The sequence below is a fragment of the Eulemur rufifrons genome, chromosome 15 (genome assembly GCF_041146395.1).
Source record: "Eulemur rufifrons isolate Redbay chromosome 15, OSU_ERuf_1, whole genome shotgun sequence".
Classification (NCBI taxonomy): domain Eukaryota; kingdom Metazoa; phylum Chordata; class Mammalia; order Primates; family Lemuridae; genus Eulemur; species Eulemur rufifrons.
Window position 1 is genome coordinate 100,672,098 of NC_090997.1, and position 17,675 is coordinate 100,689,772.

General features: G+C 47.1%; 1 protein-coding gene across 2 annotated transcripts in view; it reads left to right on the top strand.

Moving 5' to 3' along the window:
* The window catches only part of ZDHHC14 (zinc finger DHHC-type palmitoyltransferase 14), a 237,790-nt gene extending 225,343 nt beyond the window's left edge, over positions 1-12,447 (top strand). The window contains exon 9 of one of the 2 annotated variants that reach the window (XM_069487503.1): positions 11,228-12,447. In XM_069487503.1, the coding sequence (XP_069343604.1) occupies positions 11,228-11,629 (402 nt within the window). In that variant the 3' untranslated portion in view covers positions 11,630-12,447. The remainder of the gene's footprint in view (positions 1-11,227) is intronic. The other variant, XM_069487504.1, reaches the window with a different exon arrangement.
* The last annotated feature ends 5,228 nt before the right edge of the window (positions 12,448-17,675 follow it).

The following is a 17,675-nucleotide window of genomic DNA, read 5'->3' on the forward strand; positions in this document are numbered from 1 at the left end:
TGCCTCTTCTTCGTCTGTCTTTTGAAGGCTTGTGAAGAACTGGTATTAATTCTTCTTTAAAGATTTGGAAGAACTCACTAGTAAAGTCTTGAGCTTTCTTTGTGGGTGGTTTTTTGATTACTAATTCACTCTCTACTTATTATAGATCTATTTAGATTTTCTATTTCTTCTTGGGTCAGTTTCAGTAGTATGTGTCTTTCTAGGAATTTATCCATTTCATCTAATTAGCTAATTTGTTGGCATTGTCTCATCTGGCTTGCATCAATATTGTTTTATTATAAGAATAGATGGATGGAGGAAAACTTAAGGCCTGAAAAAGTTAAATAGAAAATGAGTAGTTTGTAAAAGTGAAGGGAAAGAGAAGAGGTAACCAAAGACTCCAGTGAGAATAAAGAAGCACTTGGAGTCAGCCCTGAAGGGAAGACGTTGGCATTTTGCATTTTTTTAACATTCTAGGAGCTGCTCGCAACTGGGAGGCTCTGGCAAGGAGAACTGCAGCAGGTTATGCATCCCGCACTGCTGCTTTGCTGTCCCCCCTTTGAGTAATGTTGGGGCCAAGAGAAATGTACATACCCTGCGATTTCCAGGAATTGTCAGCATGTGGAAAAACAAGCTAAAATATTTCAAGTCTGACAATGAAACTAATTCTTGGGGCAATTGGAACATTCCTTTCCTTTGACTTGATTAGGCTGCCTATACCAGACATCCCAACCAAGACTATCCCAAAATGAGCCAGCACATCGTGACCAGCAGTGCCTGGCCAAAAGGGACCCACAGCCCTGCAGGTTTTCTGGTCCCTGATGCAGTGACAGACACCCAGGGCTTCTGTCCCCCCTCTGCTCCTTGGAAGCCTGCGTCGTCACTAAGAGCAATTGGTTCAGCAACGTGCCAAGCAATCCGTCATCCTTCTTTTTACTTATTTATTTCATTTTTCTGGACATTGTTAGAGCTCACAGTCAATAAAACAGTTCTTGTGTTCCAATCCCCAGTTAGACAGACGTGACAACGAATACACAAATCCGCGAATGTTGAATTAACCAGAATCAACAAGGTGAATTGAAAGCCATTCTAAGAATGGAACCAAGTTTATTTGGTGTGGAACATACCGTGTGGTCAAGTGGGTCTCTGCTGAGGTTTATCACTCACTACACTTGGCAGAGTGTTGCTGATACTGATCCTGTCGTCGCAAGGATCATCTCACGCAATCTCCATGACAGCCTGCAAGATAGCTTCATTTTACGAAGGAGAAACTGAGACTGAAATATCGAGTAACTTGCTCCGAGTCACACACCTGGAGATTCAAGGCCTGGGCGCTTTCCACTGCATGTTGGGTTTCAGTGTTAAAAGCCCTCAAGTTGGTGTCAAATGATCCTCTTCAGACCTGGCCCTTATGTCTGGGAGCTGCAGAGACAACTTACTACAATCTGATTTTCTTGGCTTAGGACGCTCATTAGAGTTAGCACTGATAGGTGAGTCCAGTTAAATCAGAATCCCAGGGAGGGGCCAAAGCATTGGTATGATCGTACCACTGCACTCCAGCCTGGGCAACATAGTGAGACCCCTGTATCTACAAAAAAAATTTTTAAACTTAGCTGAGCATAGTGGTGCCATGCTTTTGTAGTCTCCACTACTCAGGAGGCTGAGGCAGGAGGATCTCTAGAGCCTTCATTGAGGCTGCAGTGAGCTACGATCGCACCAGTGCACTTGCACTCTAGCCTGGACAGCACAGCAAGACCCTGTCTCTTAGAAAACAAAAACAACAACAACAACAAAAAACATTAAGTCAATTTGGCTCAACTAACATTTGGTGTATTAGAGAAATGGGTATATGGAGAATTTCAACAGAATGTGCTAGAATTTGCAAAGCGGCGGGCAGGGTGGGGGAAGGCCAAAAAGAGCGCTAGGTTTCAGGCAAAGTTTCCTGGAGGAGATGACATCTGAGCTAAATATTAAAAGATAAGTTGCAATGAATTCACCACCCACAGGTGGGAAGGATGCTGCAAGTGGAGCAGACGCAGAACCGTAGACACATATGGGGTGAAACTGCTTGGCGTTTGCAGGGAGCAGGGACGACAGTGTTAGGAGTGCATGGATTGCAAAGCTGGGATTCCAAGGAGCTAAGGCAGGATGGGAAGCGCACAAAAGGCCTTGGGTGGCTTATAACCAGCTTGGACTTTGTTCTGTAAATGGCAGGGAGCCGATGCAGAGCCCAATTCAGGGAGCAATGCCATCAGACTTTCATCCGGAGTGGATGAGGCCGGCAGTGGTGGTAGAGGCCTGGGGGGCCATGTGGGGCAGGGAGAGAGGCAAGGAGGACAGAAGAAGCCCTTGCAGGAGGCCTGGTGGCAGAGGAGGTGCAGGAAGAGGCAGCACAGTGCAGGATTTGAGGATTAAGTCCTCGTGGAGGTCCCAGCAGGGGAGCCGGATGATCAGGTGACTCACCAGTGGGAAACTGGAGGCGAGGGGCAAGTTAGAGAGAAGCTGATATAGGCAGGTGGAACTGGGGTGCCCACAGATACCTGGGGGTGGTGGGCGGCTGCCTGGCGGGGAACTAGATGGAAAGCTCAGGGAAGGTTTGTTTCCCTGTGTTGATGAAGAAATGATGTGGTTGGTAGAAATTCACTTTGAAATGATGGAGACGTGAATTAATTTTATCAGTTATCCTAGAACTGTCAGTCACTCTGGCATTTAAAAAGAAATTGTAAGACTTGCTATGTTTTTCATCTGAGATACTAATCTGAGTTCATCTCACATGCTGGAAGATTATTTTTGAAATTGGCATTTATTATATCTTTCTTTCTCTCCCCCACCTCTGCCAGCTGTGCCCCCGCCAAGTTGAAGCAAGTTTCTTGGTCCAATTGGACCCTAGTGAGGATGATTGAATAGGATAATCCTGAAAGATAACCGGAGGACAAGCTTTGCAAATAGAGAGATTTAAGTGCTCACAGCAGGGGGGGTGGCAGGGAGCAGAGCCCCTGGGCTGGCACTTGCCGGCGCTGGCGCTTCGGGCTGCGTGATCTTGGGCAGATCCCTTAAGCCCGAGAGCCTTAAGTTCCTAAACTGTAAAATGAAAGAGATAATGGCATTCACCTCCCTGGCCTGTGGTTAGAACTGACTGAGATCCTGACTGTTTCCTCTTCCCATCACAAGTTTATAATACAGCTGGGACAAAAAGAGTTTGCAAAGTAAAAAATAAAAAAATATAACACAGTGGGTGCTTGTTAAACATTCAAGTGCATGTGTGTGCAAACTCCCCTCAGAGGGGCTCGCTCGTGGGAGGTTCTTAACAAATACTTGCTTGTTCCTGGCTTCTTTCCCTGTCCTTTCCATCCTCCAGTTTTGCCTCGTCTGCAAAAAGCTCCACCCTAAACGTGGAGCTAGGAACTGGAGGGAAGGAGTTTTCTCTGGTGCAGTGAGCTGGCAACAAGGCTTCATGAATTAATGGCCTTGGCTGGATCAAATCAGTCCGTGGGCCAAGAGGCAGAGGTCACGAGCGTTCTGTCCATGGGACACGGCGGGCAAGTGCCTGTGTGCTTGGCCAGGGACTATCAAACATTTTAAGACCTAAAAGAAAAAGTGATAAGCTTTGAAACATGAAAAGAAAACTGCAAAATCAAAATTAATAAATGTTTAATGTCTATGAGACACATGAATATGTCAACTTCATTAATTGTTAAATTTAGCACTCATCAAAATTTTATGACAGCTTAGGAATGATTTGTAGGTTGGGTTTTTCTCACTCCATAAGAATTCCCAAGCATACTTATGATTGCACAGAAGTCATTACCAATTAGAAAGGAAGTTGCTCATAGACAGATAAATTTAAAAGACTGACTGACTTAAGGTCCTGTGCCCCCATCTACCGCACACGCTGCCTTTGCTGTGAGAAACCCGGCTGACGCTCTGCTTACAGCTGGGAGAAATCCTTCTGGGCCCAGGGCTCCTGCCCACTGGCGGAGCGCCCCACACACGTTACAACATCCTCAGGAGAGGATGAGGAGTGTTCTATGTGGCCCCACATGTCTGAACTAGGACCAGAGGGTGGGCCTAGGATTTGGGTCCTCTCGATCCAAGAGGGGAATTCTGGGCACCCAGAGCTCGTGGTGGACAGGCGTCACCACCCCAGGGATGTTGGACAGAGGATTTCAGCATAGAGGGAAGGGCTGAACCTGGACCTTTAGGGTCCCTTCCAGTGCAGATCCAGCCCACTGTGTCCTGTCAAAGGGCCAGTGTCACTGTGGCAGGTAATGTCCGAGTCTACTGTACATCTGTAGGCCATTTGAGCACCTAGAGAATGGGCCTTGCCATTGTTCCAGTTGCTCTTTATGGGCTTCTGTGCTGTAAGTACAGGGCTACCTGGACCCTGGGAAGAGGACACAATTACGTGCAAATAGGGCTGGCACTAAGCAGAACGTGAACTTGGTGCATCTCCACCCCACAGCCATGACTACAGACTTGTCGGGAGCCCCCACTAGGACGTCTGGTCCCCGCTCTCTGCGCAGCATCCTGTTCTCTAATGTCCTGCCCTACAGACCCAGCCACGTTAGCTTCCTCACACTGTTTTCTCCACTGAGCAGAACTACTGTGGTTTGCTCAGACTGCAGCTCTATGCCACAGTTTGGAAATTTTCCCCAAGAAAAGAATTGGTTGAACACGGGGCTCACCTTGTGAGTTTCCCTTCTCTCAGGGATTGCAATCTTGCGTTGTCTGTTGTGCACTACTTAATGTCTTTGGCCTCCTGTATTTTGGCCCGTTTCTTTACTTCCATGTATTCAATGTCAGTTATCCATCATTCCTGGGAATAGAAGCTTTGTCTCTAGGCGTAGAGGACATGTTGCGGCCGATGTTGCCATATGTCCCAGGTACATCGTTTAGCTATTCGCTCTACCAACTATAAATACTGAATTAGCCATGGAATCCGAGACATTTGGAGACATTTATATTTAGCACCAGACTCAGCGTGTTCATTTGCAAAGGAAAGAAAGGCTAGAGGGAAAAGAAGCCCTAGGTATCTTTGCTCAAACTTTTGCCTATCATTTTATTTTAGGACCAATGTTCAGATCAGAAAAGTCTTTTCTGAATGATAAGAAAAGTGCTCCTAGGGAAATATGCAGTGTTTTAGAAATTAGAGATAAAGACTTTATAATCATAAGTCTTAGATAAGCACCCTGATATTACAGTTCAAAAAAAATTAGATAAATATTGATAGAAAACTCATCAAAGTACCCACTGAGGTCTTACTTATTATCTCAAAAATAGGAGAATTCATTGTTAGCTTATCATCTCACCCAAGCTGGTGGGAGTGTTATTTAGTGCCTATAAGATCTTCTCTCTACTATAAATTCTCAAGGAAAAAAATGTTAGGGAAGTAACGAGGTGGCATCTAAAGCAATAAAATGATGCATGTGACCCCAAATACAGCTGTTACCGTCTGAGCTCCTGCGAGATTCTGAGAGCCATGCTGGGAGTGTGTGCAAATGACCCCCTGCTAGCTGAGGATCACATTTTCGTTATTCCTAGTTTCCTCATTATTGGCTTTTATTATTGCCTAACGTTGCGGTTCTGTCTGTGTCAATGTGTGTATGCACAGTCACGACATCTACTTAGGGTCGACTCTTTGGTGTGCATATCTCATTTGATTGTCGAATAACTTAATTTCTGTGTAGCACTGGGGTCAGAGTTCGTATCTAGCACTTGTAGCTACAAAGATCCTTCGGGATCATATGCGAAATACAAAGATACTAATGTGGTACATAGTTGTTGGAATTATTTTTTTAGCATACCACTTATATATTTACTAATCTAATATTTTAAATCCTCCTTAATCTAATATCTAAACAAGACTAAAGCAGCAGTTGCATGATTTATTAAACTAGTATTGCAGAAGAACTCTCCATGCATAATCTGAAAAATCAAATAGAGGAAAAATAACTTAAGCTTAAGTTATAATGTTAAAAGAATACAAAGAAACTTTCCTCCCAAGGATGCATGTACATTGTAGGTGGACTTCAGAAGATTGTGGTGTTTTTGTAACTGTAAATGAGCATTCACAAGGCCCTAGAACTGGGCTTCATGGACAAGCAGAAATGAACAGTGCCCAGCTCTAATACTTTTGACAGAATTGGAGCAAGAGAAATAATTTCATTCCTTCCTAATTTGTATATAAACCATCTAGAAGACTCTCGGCTTCACTTTTAACAGCATCTGTACACTAGGTTTTTTTTCAGACAAAAATTAGCTAGGGTAAAATAAAATGTATTCCAACATGAGCCGTTCTATTTGAAAATCTGCAGAGACAAAAAGTAAACGATCTCTATGGTGTTTTTAAATTGTAACATTAAGTACTAATGTGTATGACATCCAGACATCTGAAGCCATAAACTTTGCAAGTTAAATGCCGACGCTTCATTCGGGCAGTAAATCAGCCGTCACGGTGACTTATTGCAACTACAGCAAAAGCTCCAGCACTCCAGACAGTGTGTTTTCATGCTGCCAGCAGAAAGGTCTTTTCATTGACACTCTTACCAGAGATCAAGATTTTATTCTATTAGTACTCAGCATCTCACCAATCTTTTACCTAAAAAAGTGGCAATTTTACACGATTCAACGTAATGTTTGATAAATATGAACTTTTAAAGGGCTGTTTTGGAATGAAAACATGAGTTTCTCGATTTGCTGTTTGTAGGAGATGGACTGTCACTGTCAGATATCTGAGTGCTTGGCTGTGTTTCTGTAAGATTATGTAACCGGTTAAGTCAATTCAAACGCACCCAATGGCTTCCTGGTGTCAGCACAGCCACCAAATTGTTAGAGAAAAAGCGAGCAGTGATGTCTCCCTCTACCGGTGGAAGATAAAAGAGTCCTCAAATGAGAAGGAGGGTGGTGGAGGAAAAAAGGATCAAGGTAAGAGAAAAGAGAGAAGTAGGAAGAGAAGAAGAAGAAAAAAGAGAAAATAGGGAAAAAAGGAGAAATGAGAGGGAAATCAATGAAAAGAAAAGATGAGGAGGAAAGAGGAGAAGAGAATCGGCAAGGCCAGACAGCAAGAAAGCTAAGTAGAAAAATCAACAAGAGATGGGCAAGTGAGAATTAGCAGCGAAGGCTAAAAACAAAAAAAGAAGAGAGGTTAAGAATACATTTCATGGCTCAGAGCCACAGTAACCCTGAGAGTCTTGGCCATTTCCCCGGGAGGTGCTCAAACGGGGATCCTGACTATGCAGGTGCATCAGCCCATCCTCCTTGGAACTTTGGCAGTGTGGAAAAGTGAGGAAATACACTCTTTTTTTTTAAATATCAGACATCCCTGAATCATTTGATATGAGTTTTTAGTAAGAAGGGGATGTTCAAAACAGGCAAAGTTTGGGAGCATTTTATGAGAATCATAAATTCCACCGGGAAGAGTCACAGCATTGAATATGCAAGAGTCCTGTCGTTCGCCACACCAGCGCCCTCCCGTCAGCCCACGGGAGGTTGCCGTGGGCAGCACCCTGCAGGACAGAACGTGGTCCTGGCGCGCCCCAAATGGACCGGTCTTCTAAACGGAAACCAGTCTGAATGTGGCAAACTATTTTCAAAGCCACGGCTACCAGCAGGGTTTAGACACCTGGGTGTACGTGGCCCGAGTCTCTGTGCGCACTGGCAGCAGGTCAGCCAGGGAGGGTGCAGCGAGGAGGGTAATCCTGACACGAAAGCTGTCCCTGTGTCAGCGGAGGTGCCCACAACTGTACTTGCAGAGACAGTCATTTTGTAAGATGTTTAAACAAATCTATGTAGAAGAGACGCTCAAAGTCAGGTAACTCAAGTCGGGATTCAAAACAGTCATTTGGAAAAGATTTCTGAGTGACATATCTAGAGATGTTTTAAATTAAATGGCTTAGGCTAAACTTTTTCTTTCACTCATTTTTTTTTCCACACTTTCCTGTAAGTCCTTAAGCTTCACCCTTGATAAAGTAGCGAGCGTCTTCAGCAGGGTCCTGGCCAGTGGGCCGAGCACAGCGTTTGTCACAGTTTTAACAAGTCGAAGGTTGGCCGTGGTCGAGCACCAGTACATATGTGCAGGAGTGGACCCAGGCGGTGAGGGACCCCCTTTTAAGAAAAAGAAAACCACATGCAAGGAACAAGGCCTTGGAAGGGGCTGTGCAAGCAAGGGACCCTGAGGCTTCATTGGTGTCACAGTAAACCCACCTGTAGGTCTGTGTTTGTCTTCAGGCAGCAAAGTGACGTTAGTAGCTGAAGGCCTCAGCGGGCACACCTAACCCCACATCCCCCTTCCTGCCAGCACGAGCTCGCAGAAACTCAGTGGACTGCTGTTGGTGGCCACTGTACCTGAGAAGGTTCTCGTGGGTGCCCACGAGCTCTTTGCCGGGCTTAGAGGGGAGGCAGGCGACCAGGGAAGAGGAAAGGGGCAACTGAGGGGGGTGCCAAGTAGAAGAGCGGACAAGGAAGGGAGAAAGAGACAGAGAGGGTGTGGGATGAGGAGAGCCCACCTCTCCCCTCAGCTTCCTACCCTGTGACCTTGAACATCGCTTCCGGCTCTAACCTCTAGCATATTTTTCTATGAGACAGTAGGAGCCAGTCAGAAGTAACCAGGCAGATCCCCAAAATAGAATTTGCCAATTAGTTTTCAATAAAAAAGGCTTTCTTCAGGTCAGCAGTGACGAGCAAATCTCATTTGTAATTTCCTTGTTCCTTAGAGCTGGGGGTATTGTGTGGACAGAAAGTACTAGAATGAGTGAAGGCTCCAGAGGGGAGGTGGGAAGCAAGACGCTGTCACCCGGGCGGCTGGGCGCTGTGACGGGGCTCACTGGCAGGCCGGGCCGCCCAGCTGCAGCCTCGCCGTGTCTCTGCCGTGAGAACGCGAATGGTGATGTCCATGAAACATTCTCTGCAAGGCACGGTCTCCGCAAACCCTGGCATAGTCTCCAGAAGATGGATGTTTAATCAGCACGGCTGCTCCTTCTCCGCCTCTGCCCTGTCGAGAGGGAGCCGACGTCTCCAACAAGCTGACAGCATGGGAGCGCGTGACAGCCCGCACAGACCACGGCTGTCTGCCGCCTGTCAGCCTCCGGGCTCAGCAGCCCCCACCGGAAAGGACCCGCACCCTGAGCTGAAACTCCCCGCAGGAGCAGAGAAAGCTATGAGGTCCCGCACCTGATAGTTTAAAGGATTGTTAATGCTCAGTGATCAGCTCCTTCCAAGTACGTTTTAATGGCCTTTCTCCCCCAGCTCCTGGGGTTTGGAGTTCCTCTGATCGGGATGAACGATAGAAAAGTGACAATCTTCCCTGAGACTTGCTTTCCCTCCTTAAAGCTCCACTATGAGATTTAATCTGGCCTGGAACCAAGGTCTTTGAATTTCCAAAATCTGCTATTTCCTTAGGGACTGCTGCCCCTCAGCGTTCTTGTCTAGGCCTGGGGCCGGCGTAGGGGATGTCCCACCACTCGGGGTTTAGAAAGAAACCCGTGCGGCTTGGAGCACTCGCTGCAGCAGATGAAATAAAGGCGTAAGGGTTTGCAGGTGAACTCTCTCCCTCCGCTTAACCGCTTAAGGCTGGTTTTGCCGCTCGTTTCCCTGGAGTGCAGGTGTGTGATGGCAAGTCTGGGTACCCAGCTGTTGGTAGGTGGTTCTTTAGGAGCTCTAGCGTTGTGAAAAAGAGGAGGGGATGATAAGCCAAGTAACGTTTATCAAGCACCTACTGTGTCTCAAATGTGCAATGGTGGAAAGAAGTTTATCCCAGCTTCGAATCCTGGATCCGTCCCTTGCTTTCATCTGTAAGCTGTTGAGCAAGCCACCCACCCCTGCTGAGCACCGGGACCTTCATTTGTAAAGAGGGAAAACATGCTTGTTCCAAGAACTTTGGAAGAAACAGAGGGAGCGCTCAGCTTATTGCTTGAACGCAGAGTCACAATATGCTTACCTGATATCCATAGTCTTCCTCCTCCTTCCCACAGAAACACCGCTTCTGAACCTCACTAAGGAGGGACCACACTGGCGCAGGTGTAGCGTGTCCAAGGCCTCCGAAGTCTCTCCCAGCTGTTCTGACACTCGCCCGTAGTCCACGGAGAGGGTGTGCCGAGCTATCAGGGCTCCCCATCCCATAGGCTGCAAATGTCTTATGCTGTTTTCTTTGCCCCGTGATTAAAGTCAAACAAAAGACACAAGATATATGTAATATGACTTAAGAACACTTAGAAGAAAAGGAACTGTCTCCTCAAATGTTGGCATTATCAAACCACGGAAGCTCAATGGATGGTTCTTGAAGCTGATGATAATTTAGCAATTCTAGGCTTTTACAGAACAGTTCGGTCAGACTGTCAAGGGCTTCTGCTACCCCTATATTTTCTTTTCTTTTTGTGGTCAAATAGACATAACATAAAATTTACCATTTTAACCATTTTTAAGAGCACATTTCAGTGGTATCAAGTCATATTCATGTTGTCTTGCAACCACCACACCATCCTCCTCCAGGACTCCTTCACCTTCCCCAGCTGAAACTCCGCACCCATGAAACTCTAACCCCTCTTCCCCCACCCCCAGCCCCCAGCACCCACCGTTCGACTTTCTCTCTAAGCTACTCGGCTACTCTGGGGCTCTCGTATCAGTGGAGTCGCACAGTATTTGTCTTTTCCTGGCTGGCTTATTTCACTTAGCATGGTGACCCCGATGTCCGTCCCTGCTGTAGCATGTGTCAGACTCCCCTCCTTCCGCAGGCTCAGTAACGCTCCGTTGTGTGCAGGTAGCACATTTGGCCATTCTCCCCTCAGGGGACACTCGGCTGCTTTCGCCTTTTGACTTACTGTGAATAATGCTGCTATGAACCTGGGTGTACAGGCCCCTTGTTTTTAAAACAATATGGCAAAAATGGTTTTCAGCATACGGAAAGCAGCCTCAGACTGCTATAGGTGGTGAAAGCCCGTAACTCTGTACATGGGATTTTTAACAAATTCCATCCTCTAAGTTGGGGACAAAGGCCATGGGCACCACAGCCTGTTACTCCCTGGAGGCCGACTGGGCACCTGTGGGTGACAGTTCGTTTGAGTGGGTTATTTGGGTGCCAGGTGTTGGTATTTGCCAGGTGCCGGGTGTCTCCCCAGCTGCTACTGTGCGCGCTCCCTGCCTTGACTGACTGAGGTGTCACTAACGGTTTCTCTCTTCTCGCACCTGCCCTCCCCACCCCACCCCTGCCCCTCCTGCCCCCGCCTTCTCTTTGCTGGCTCCTGCTGCTCTCCAGTGCGACCAAGACCAGTGCATTCAGAGCACCAAATTCGTTTTGCAGGCCGCGGCCACGCCCCTGCTGCAGAGCGAGCCCAGCCTCACCAGCGACGAGCTGCACCTGCCCGGGAAGCCCGGCCTGGGCACGCCCTGTGCCAGCCTGACGCTGGGCCCGCCCACGCCGCCCTCCTCCATGCCCAACCTGGCCGCCGAGGCCACGCTGGCCGACGTCCTGCCCCGCAAAGAGGAGCACGTGGCGCACCAGTTCCTGACCCCGGACGAGGCGCCCTCGCCCCCCGGGCTGCTGGCGGCGGGCAGCCCCCTGGCGCACAGCCGCACCGTGCACGTGCTGGGCCTGGCCAGCCAGGACTCGCTGCACGAGGACTCCGTGCGCGGCCTGGTGAAGCTCAGCTCCGTGTGACCCACGTGGGCCCGGGGCTGGGGGCAGCGACCTTCTCCAGACCCAGTGCTGCAGACCAGACGAGGTGACAGCCCCGGGTCCGAGGTGACAGCCCCAGGTCCAGGGTGCAGAGATCCCTTAGAGAGTGGACGGAGCCCCGGCTGATGAGAGAGGGCGGCGGGACCCAGATGCTTAGCGCTTGGTTTTATTCAAATTTTCTTCCCCACCCTGAGCACTTTGACAAAAGTGAAAATAGAGAGCGTTTTTGAGATGCTCGGAACCTGAGGGGTGGGCCTGGGGATGGGGCAGCCTCTGGGGGTGGAATCAGAGTCGGAGAACAGACGCTGCCTGGACGTTACACGGCCGTCTGCCACCCTTGTGACAAGACACACGGAAGGTGGCCAGACTGAAATTGCACTTAAGTGTTATGCTACTAATATTTGAAATAGACACGCCATTCCATTTGTTAATTAAAACAAACAAACAAACAAAACCTAACGGGAAAAGGCGCCCAGATGTGGATTTGCATGCCACGCTGCCCTCTGTGCTACAGTGGTGTTGGTATTCCAAAGGAAGTGCTGCTCTCTTTCTTTTTTCTTTCTTTTTTTGATTTTGTGAATTTTCCAGTGCTGTTCTGTTGGAAGACAGTACAACAAACCGAGACTGATGGACAGTGTCATCACTCGTCAGCCTCTCGGCTGAGGCTCTGTGGACAGGTGGCTGGGCTGCAGAGGGCGGCTGGGGTCCACCATACCCGGTGTCATTCACCTCTGTGCAGCAGGCAGATGAGGTTTTGCGTTGTGCGGCCCCACCAGAGACTTCACCTCCTTGTGTGATGAAACTTCCATGGGCAGCCAATAAAATGACGTCCTCTGTTATTTTGGGTCTGTGTACAGTTATCCTTAAAATCATCTGCAGGGCCCAGGAGAGTTTGTTTTGATTGAAGTATCCCAAGCAAGAAATAGTCCCAGGACAACCAAAAATCGAATTTTTGAATTGGGAGATAGTTATAGGATGATTTCCTAGATAAGAGACTCGATTTCCATCGATTTTTTTCTCTTTCTGACACAGTCTTGCGGACTTTGCTGTAGATTTGCAGACAGCCAAGCCGCAGTTAGTCTGCGGTCGGTGCAGGGGAGGGGGTGCCCAGGGAGGAGTGCTGTCTGGCCATCCTCTGGGCTCCACGTTGTGTTAATGTGTCACCAAACCTGGAAGCAGAACTTAAGGTCCTAGTAAAGGTATTTTAAAAAATGAGGAGGAGAAACTGGCCTAAAGTTTGGTCTGAGATCATGTAGACTGTCATTCTTACCTGGATGCTAATCAGAATGGAATTAATAAAATTGTCACCTCATTTACTTTCATTTATCACCTAGGAGGGAACTGGCTTTGTACTTAGGGAGTAAGTCACTTTGGAGGCAGCTGCAGGGGACTCAGCAACTTCTCTGCTAGCTTCTGCAAAGGCTTTTGCAGGTGATAAATCTAACAGCCAAACCTACTCAAGTTCAAAATCATTCTCTTATTCCTTATGACCATGAGAAAGACAAGATACATTGATTATTGATACAAGAAACCGCAAATGATTTGCATTTGTGGAAAAGGGCTGTTTCTCCTGGGAAGGAATTGCCATTTTATATAAAAGAAAAAGAAAGAAGAAAAAAAATAAAAGCACAGTTTTCAAATCTTATTTGGAATAAAGGCAATTCACAGATCAAAAAATAATGTATGCTGAAAAAAACCTGCAGAATTCTTGCATCACGATATCTTTGAGCTGTGTTTATTTTTCATACTTCATGCATGTATAGAGAATGGAAAAGGTAAACCATGTATGGTCATGTTTTATTTTCAGGAGCACCTAACTGCTGGTACCCACGTGTAAGTTATAATACACAGAACACACCCACGCACACCCAGTCATCAACACACAGGGATTCTCCTTGCACTCGCTGCCTGTGAGCACACAGTGACAGCCCCACAAAGGAGCTTCCGCAGCTTCCCACATTGTCTCTGCCCCTTGCCTCCTCCCACCCTGTCCCCAGAGGCCCCAGGAGGGAGTGTCCCTGAAGGGAAGGGTGCTCAGTGGGTGGCGGTGAGCCCGGCTCAGCATGTGTGGCCCGGTCCATTCCAGTTTCTTCTGCTGAAGACAAAGACAATGGTCTGTAGAACCCTTTCATGCCCAACATTTCCTAATTCATTGGTTGCTGATTTCCTACGACCAGCTCTTCTTCCCTCCTCATTATGAAAAAACCCAAGAAACGAGGGTCATTATTCACGTGTCCTCACACAGTGACTATTTACGTAATACTTATTATCAATTCTCTCCTCCCCACACGGCCATGTGGCATCGTGTATCAAAGCGGGGATTGGGAATTTGGTGACACAAATCAAGGCTATTCTGGGTCAAGAAGGACATTAACTTGAATGGGCCAATTTGCTGAGACAATTAATGTCTTAACCAAAACTGGAGAGATGCCCACGGCCCTGTCTGTGCTCCTAGCGGCTCCCGCTTCTGTGGGGCTGGAGGGATGGGCTGGGGGTGACTTGTTCAGGGAGGTGATGACTCTGCATTTCCCATCATAGATAAGTATGTACATAAATGTCGAGTGGTTCCATCTAGCCGTGGCTGAGTAGACCTTGATGTTTCTAAGTTCTTTCAGCGTATTACCGATTGACTGCATGCTAGCTATAAAAAATAAGATAAATATTTTACCATGCTATTAAAGCTTGGACCATTATCACACACACTCACACACTCACTCTGTTGTTTAAGAATTCATCTGCTTCCGTTCTCCCAGGAGCGCTCCAGGGGACCACGGGAAGGCTGAGCTTAGCCTGAGTGCCCTGGACCCTGGGACTCAGGCGGATGGAGCAAGAGGGTGGCAGACAGACTGCACCTGGGAGGGCCGACGACATGTCACTCTGTGCCTGGGGGAATCAGCCCAGCATTTGAGCTGTGCCCAGTAGAAAGATGCTCACTCCACCTCTGGTTATTCCAGCCTGTGAGAATGATGCCGTATCCCCACCCCGGGCCAGCAAAATGCCAAATAGGTGTTCTGGCCCATAACAGCACAAAGGAGGAGGCTTTCCAGCGCACCCCTGCGTGTGCTGCGGTCTTCTCCTCTTGTGTCTAAGGTTGCTGACAGGGGTCCCAAACGAGAGGCAAACCCCATTTTAGGAGCCATGTTCCTGCTGAGACCTGATGGGTCCGCCCTCTGGAGCTTTGAAAGCCCCTGAGCTCTTCACACCCTGGGCCCAGGGCTTCTTGTCCATTCAACAGCAAGAAAATGAATTGGCCAAAACTGGCAGGAGGTGCCCTTGGCACCGGGGCTTGTGTGGCATCTCCTGGGACATGCCAGAACCTGAGCCACTCAGAGGCTGCGAAGGGCACAGCCTGGCCAGCTACTCCTGAGGGTTTCGGGCCTTCCCGCCCACCCCAGCAAAGGCCTCTCTGTAACTTCACTGCCTCCTTCCGAGCTCAGCCACAAAGCATCCCCTTCATGCCAGTTCCGACTGCTTCTCACCCTCGGCTTGGGGCTTTTGAGTTCATTGGAAGGTATCATTAATATTACCTTTTAATATTTAAAGGATTTAATAGGAATCTTTGCAGCAGTAGTTGTCCTTCATTCACCCACAAGAGTACACTGTTGAGCCCATTTAGCTCTTGACCAGGTAAGAAAGAATAAAGGGGAGCAAATGTTAAATAGACTTTCTAGTTAATGCCTTACAACTGTTTGAAAGCTGAGCCTAAATCAAATCGATGTTTACATTTTTTATTAAATACGTCTGAGTTTGGGAGTCTAGCGTATTCATGTCCAAATGAGAGAGACTTTCCAATAAGTTCACATTGCCCCTCCTCCCTCCGCCGGCTCTGGAGGGCTGTGTACAGCATTGTGTGCTGTTCCCTGGTACCTCAGGGAAAAGAAAAACTGCCTCTTTTTTTTTTTTTCTATATATATTTTTAGTTGTCCAGTTAATTTCTTTCTATTTTTTAGTAGAGACGGGGTCTTGCTCTTGCTCAGGCTGGTCTCGAACTCCTGACCTCAAGCAATCCTCCCGCCTCGGCCTCCCAGAGTGCTAGGATTACAGGCGTGAGCCACCGCGCCCGGCTGAAAAACTGCCTCTTGTTCGTTCCTTTTAAACCTCTCTCTCTCTCTCTCTCTCTCGCTCTCGCTCTCGCTCTCGCTCTCTCTGATAAGAATAAGTTACTGAAATATTAAATCATCTCAAGTGTCATTTTCTTTCAAATAAATGTCAAAGATGCTAATAACTTTGTAAACCAGCACATCCTCTGTCCGTTTGCCCATTGTGCATGGTCCTGATGATACAGCCGAGACGGATTTTCACATCTAAGTGGTTAGCACGTTAATCCAGCCATAAAAAATAATTGGGAGACTGAAGGTTAGATTGTTTCTGCCACAAAACTAGATAAATGGCTTCAACTGGAATTATTTTTCAATCTCATAAACCCCAGGAATCACACACAGAGTGGATTGGGAAGCCGCTGAGCATCCTGTGCTACTGCAGAGACTTTGCTATCCGAGGGTTGTCTGTACAGGAAGCTTGGTGTGGATGGTGAGGATGGGAGTGAACGGCTCTTAACTGCCCTCGATGTTTTAAGAATATGTAAACTGAGAGGCCACATGGTATGTCCAAGGAGACATGTTTTTCTGGGTTCTGTATGCACAGAGATGGTTTTAGCATACAATTAAAAAAAAAAAAAAAAAAAAAAAGGTTGAAGCCTTGCTAATCTTTGCCCAGAGCATTCTGGGTTGATCTTTTGCCATAGTCAAACATTTTGGCATGAGAAGAAAAAAAAAAGAATTTTAAATTCTTAGTGGATTCAAAGCCCTAAATCCGAACAATGGTGAACACGTGTACATAACGTCATGTTTTCAGAAATATGTATGCTTATTTAAGTGCCTTTCATGTCTTAATCAATGTTTGCAGAATTGATTTTAAACCTGAAATGAATTAAGAAAACATTTTCCTCCTTCAATAAAAACTGCTAATGGCATAAAATGTAAATTTCAGTCTTTATAAGGTCGCTATCGTCCAGGTCAAGATGCAGGGAAGAGTAGGATCGCCTTGCACTTGGTGAATATGCACGGTGTAGACATCCATTTGTATAAGAATGTGGGTTTGCAGATCACAGATATCCAGACTGGTGTCTTCCAGCTGTGGTTCTCAACTTCTTTGTTTCATAAGTAACTATAGAGCAATGCAGAAATTCAAATCCCCTAATCCACTTGTTCTGTATTCCACCTTCTAACACCCACCCCCCCCCCCACACACACACACACACTCCAACCTCCAGCCTCTCCAGATAGGAATTGTGTTTGGCCGCTCATAACAAAACCTCCAAATAACAGTGGCTTAGAAAAAGAAATATCTTTTCTATCATGCAAAATTAATGCAGAGCCGGGCAATCCAGGGTCAGGGCAGTGTCTCCACAGTGTAGCCAGTCAGAGTTGTTCCAACGTCCTTTTCTGTTCTTTTTTTTTTTTTTTCTTTTTTCTTATTTATTTTATTTCAGAATATTACAGGGGCACAAACATTTAGGTTAAACATATTGCCTTTGCACCACGCAAGTCACAGCTACAAGCATGTCCAGACAGTGTGCACCTCACCCTTTAGGTGTGAATATACCCATCCCCTCCTACCCGCTCCCATCTGCCCGCCACCCAATGAATGCTACTTCCATATGTGCACGTAAGTGTTGATCAATTAGTGCCAATTTCATGGTGAGTACATGTGGTGCTTGTTTTTCCATTCTTGTGATACTTCACACCATCCAGGATAATACAAGAGGTGCTAGATCACCATTGTCTTCTGTGGCTGAGTAGAACTCCATGGTATACATATACCACATTCTGTTAATCCACCCATGTATTGATGGGCCGACTTCCTTTTCTTTCTGTGTTCTGCCATTCTTAGCACTGGATTTTATCCTCAAGGTCACTTCATGGTCACCAACGTAGCTGCTACACTCCGGCCATCAACAACAAAGGAGAAAGGAGGTGCAAAATGGGTGCGTGACACTGAGGACTGTCCCCTTGAAGAGCATTCACAG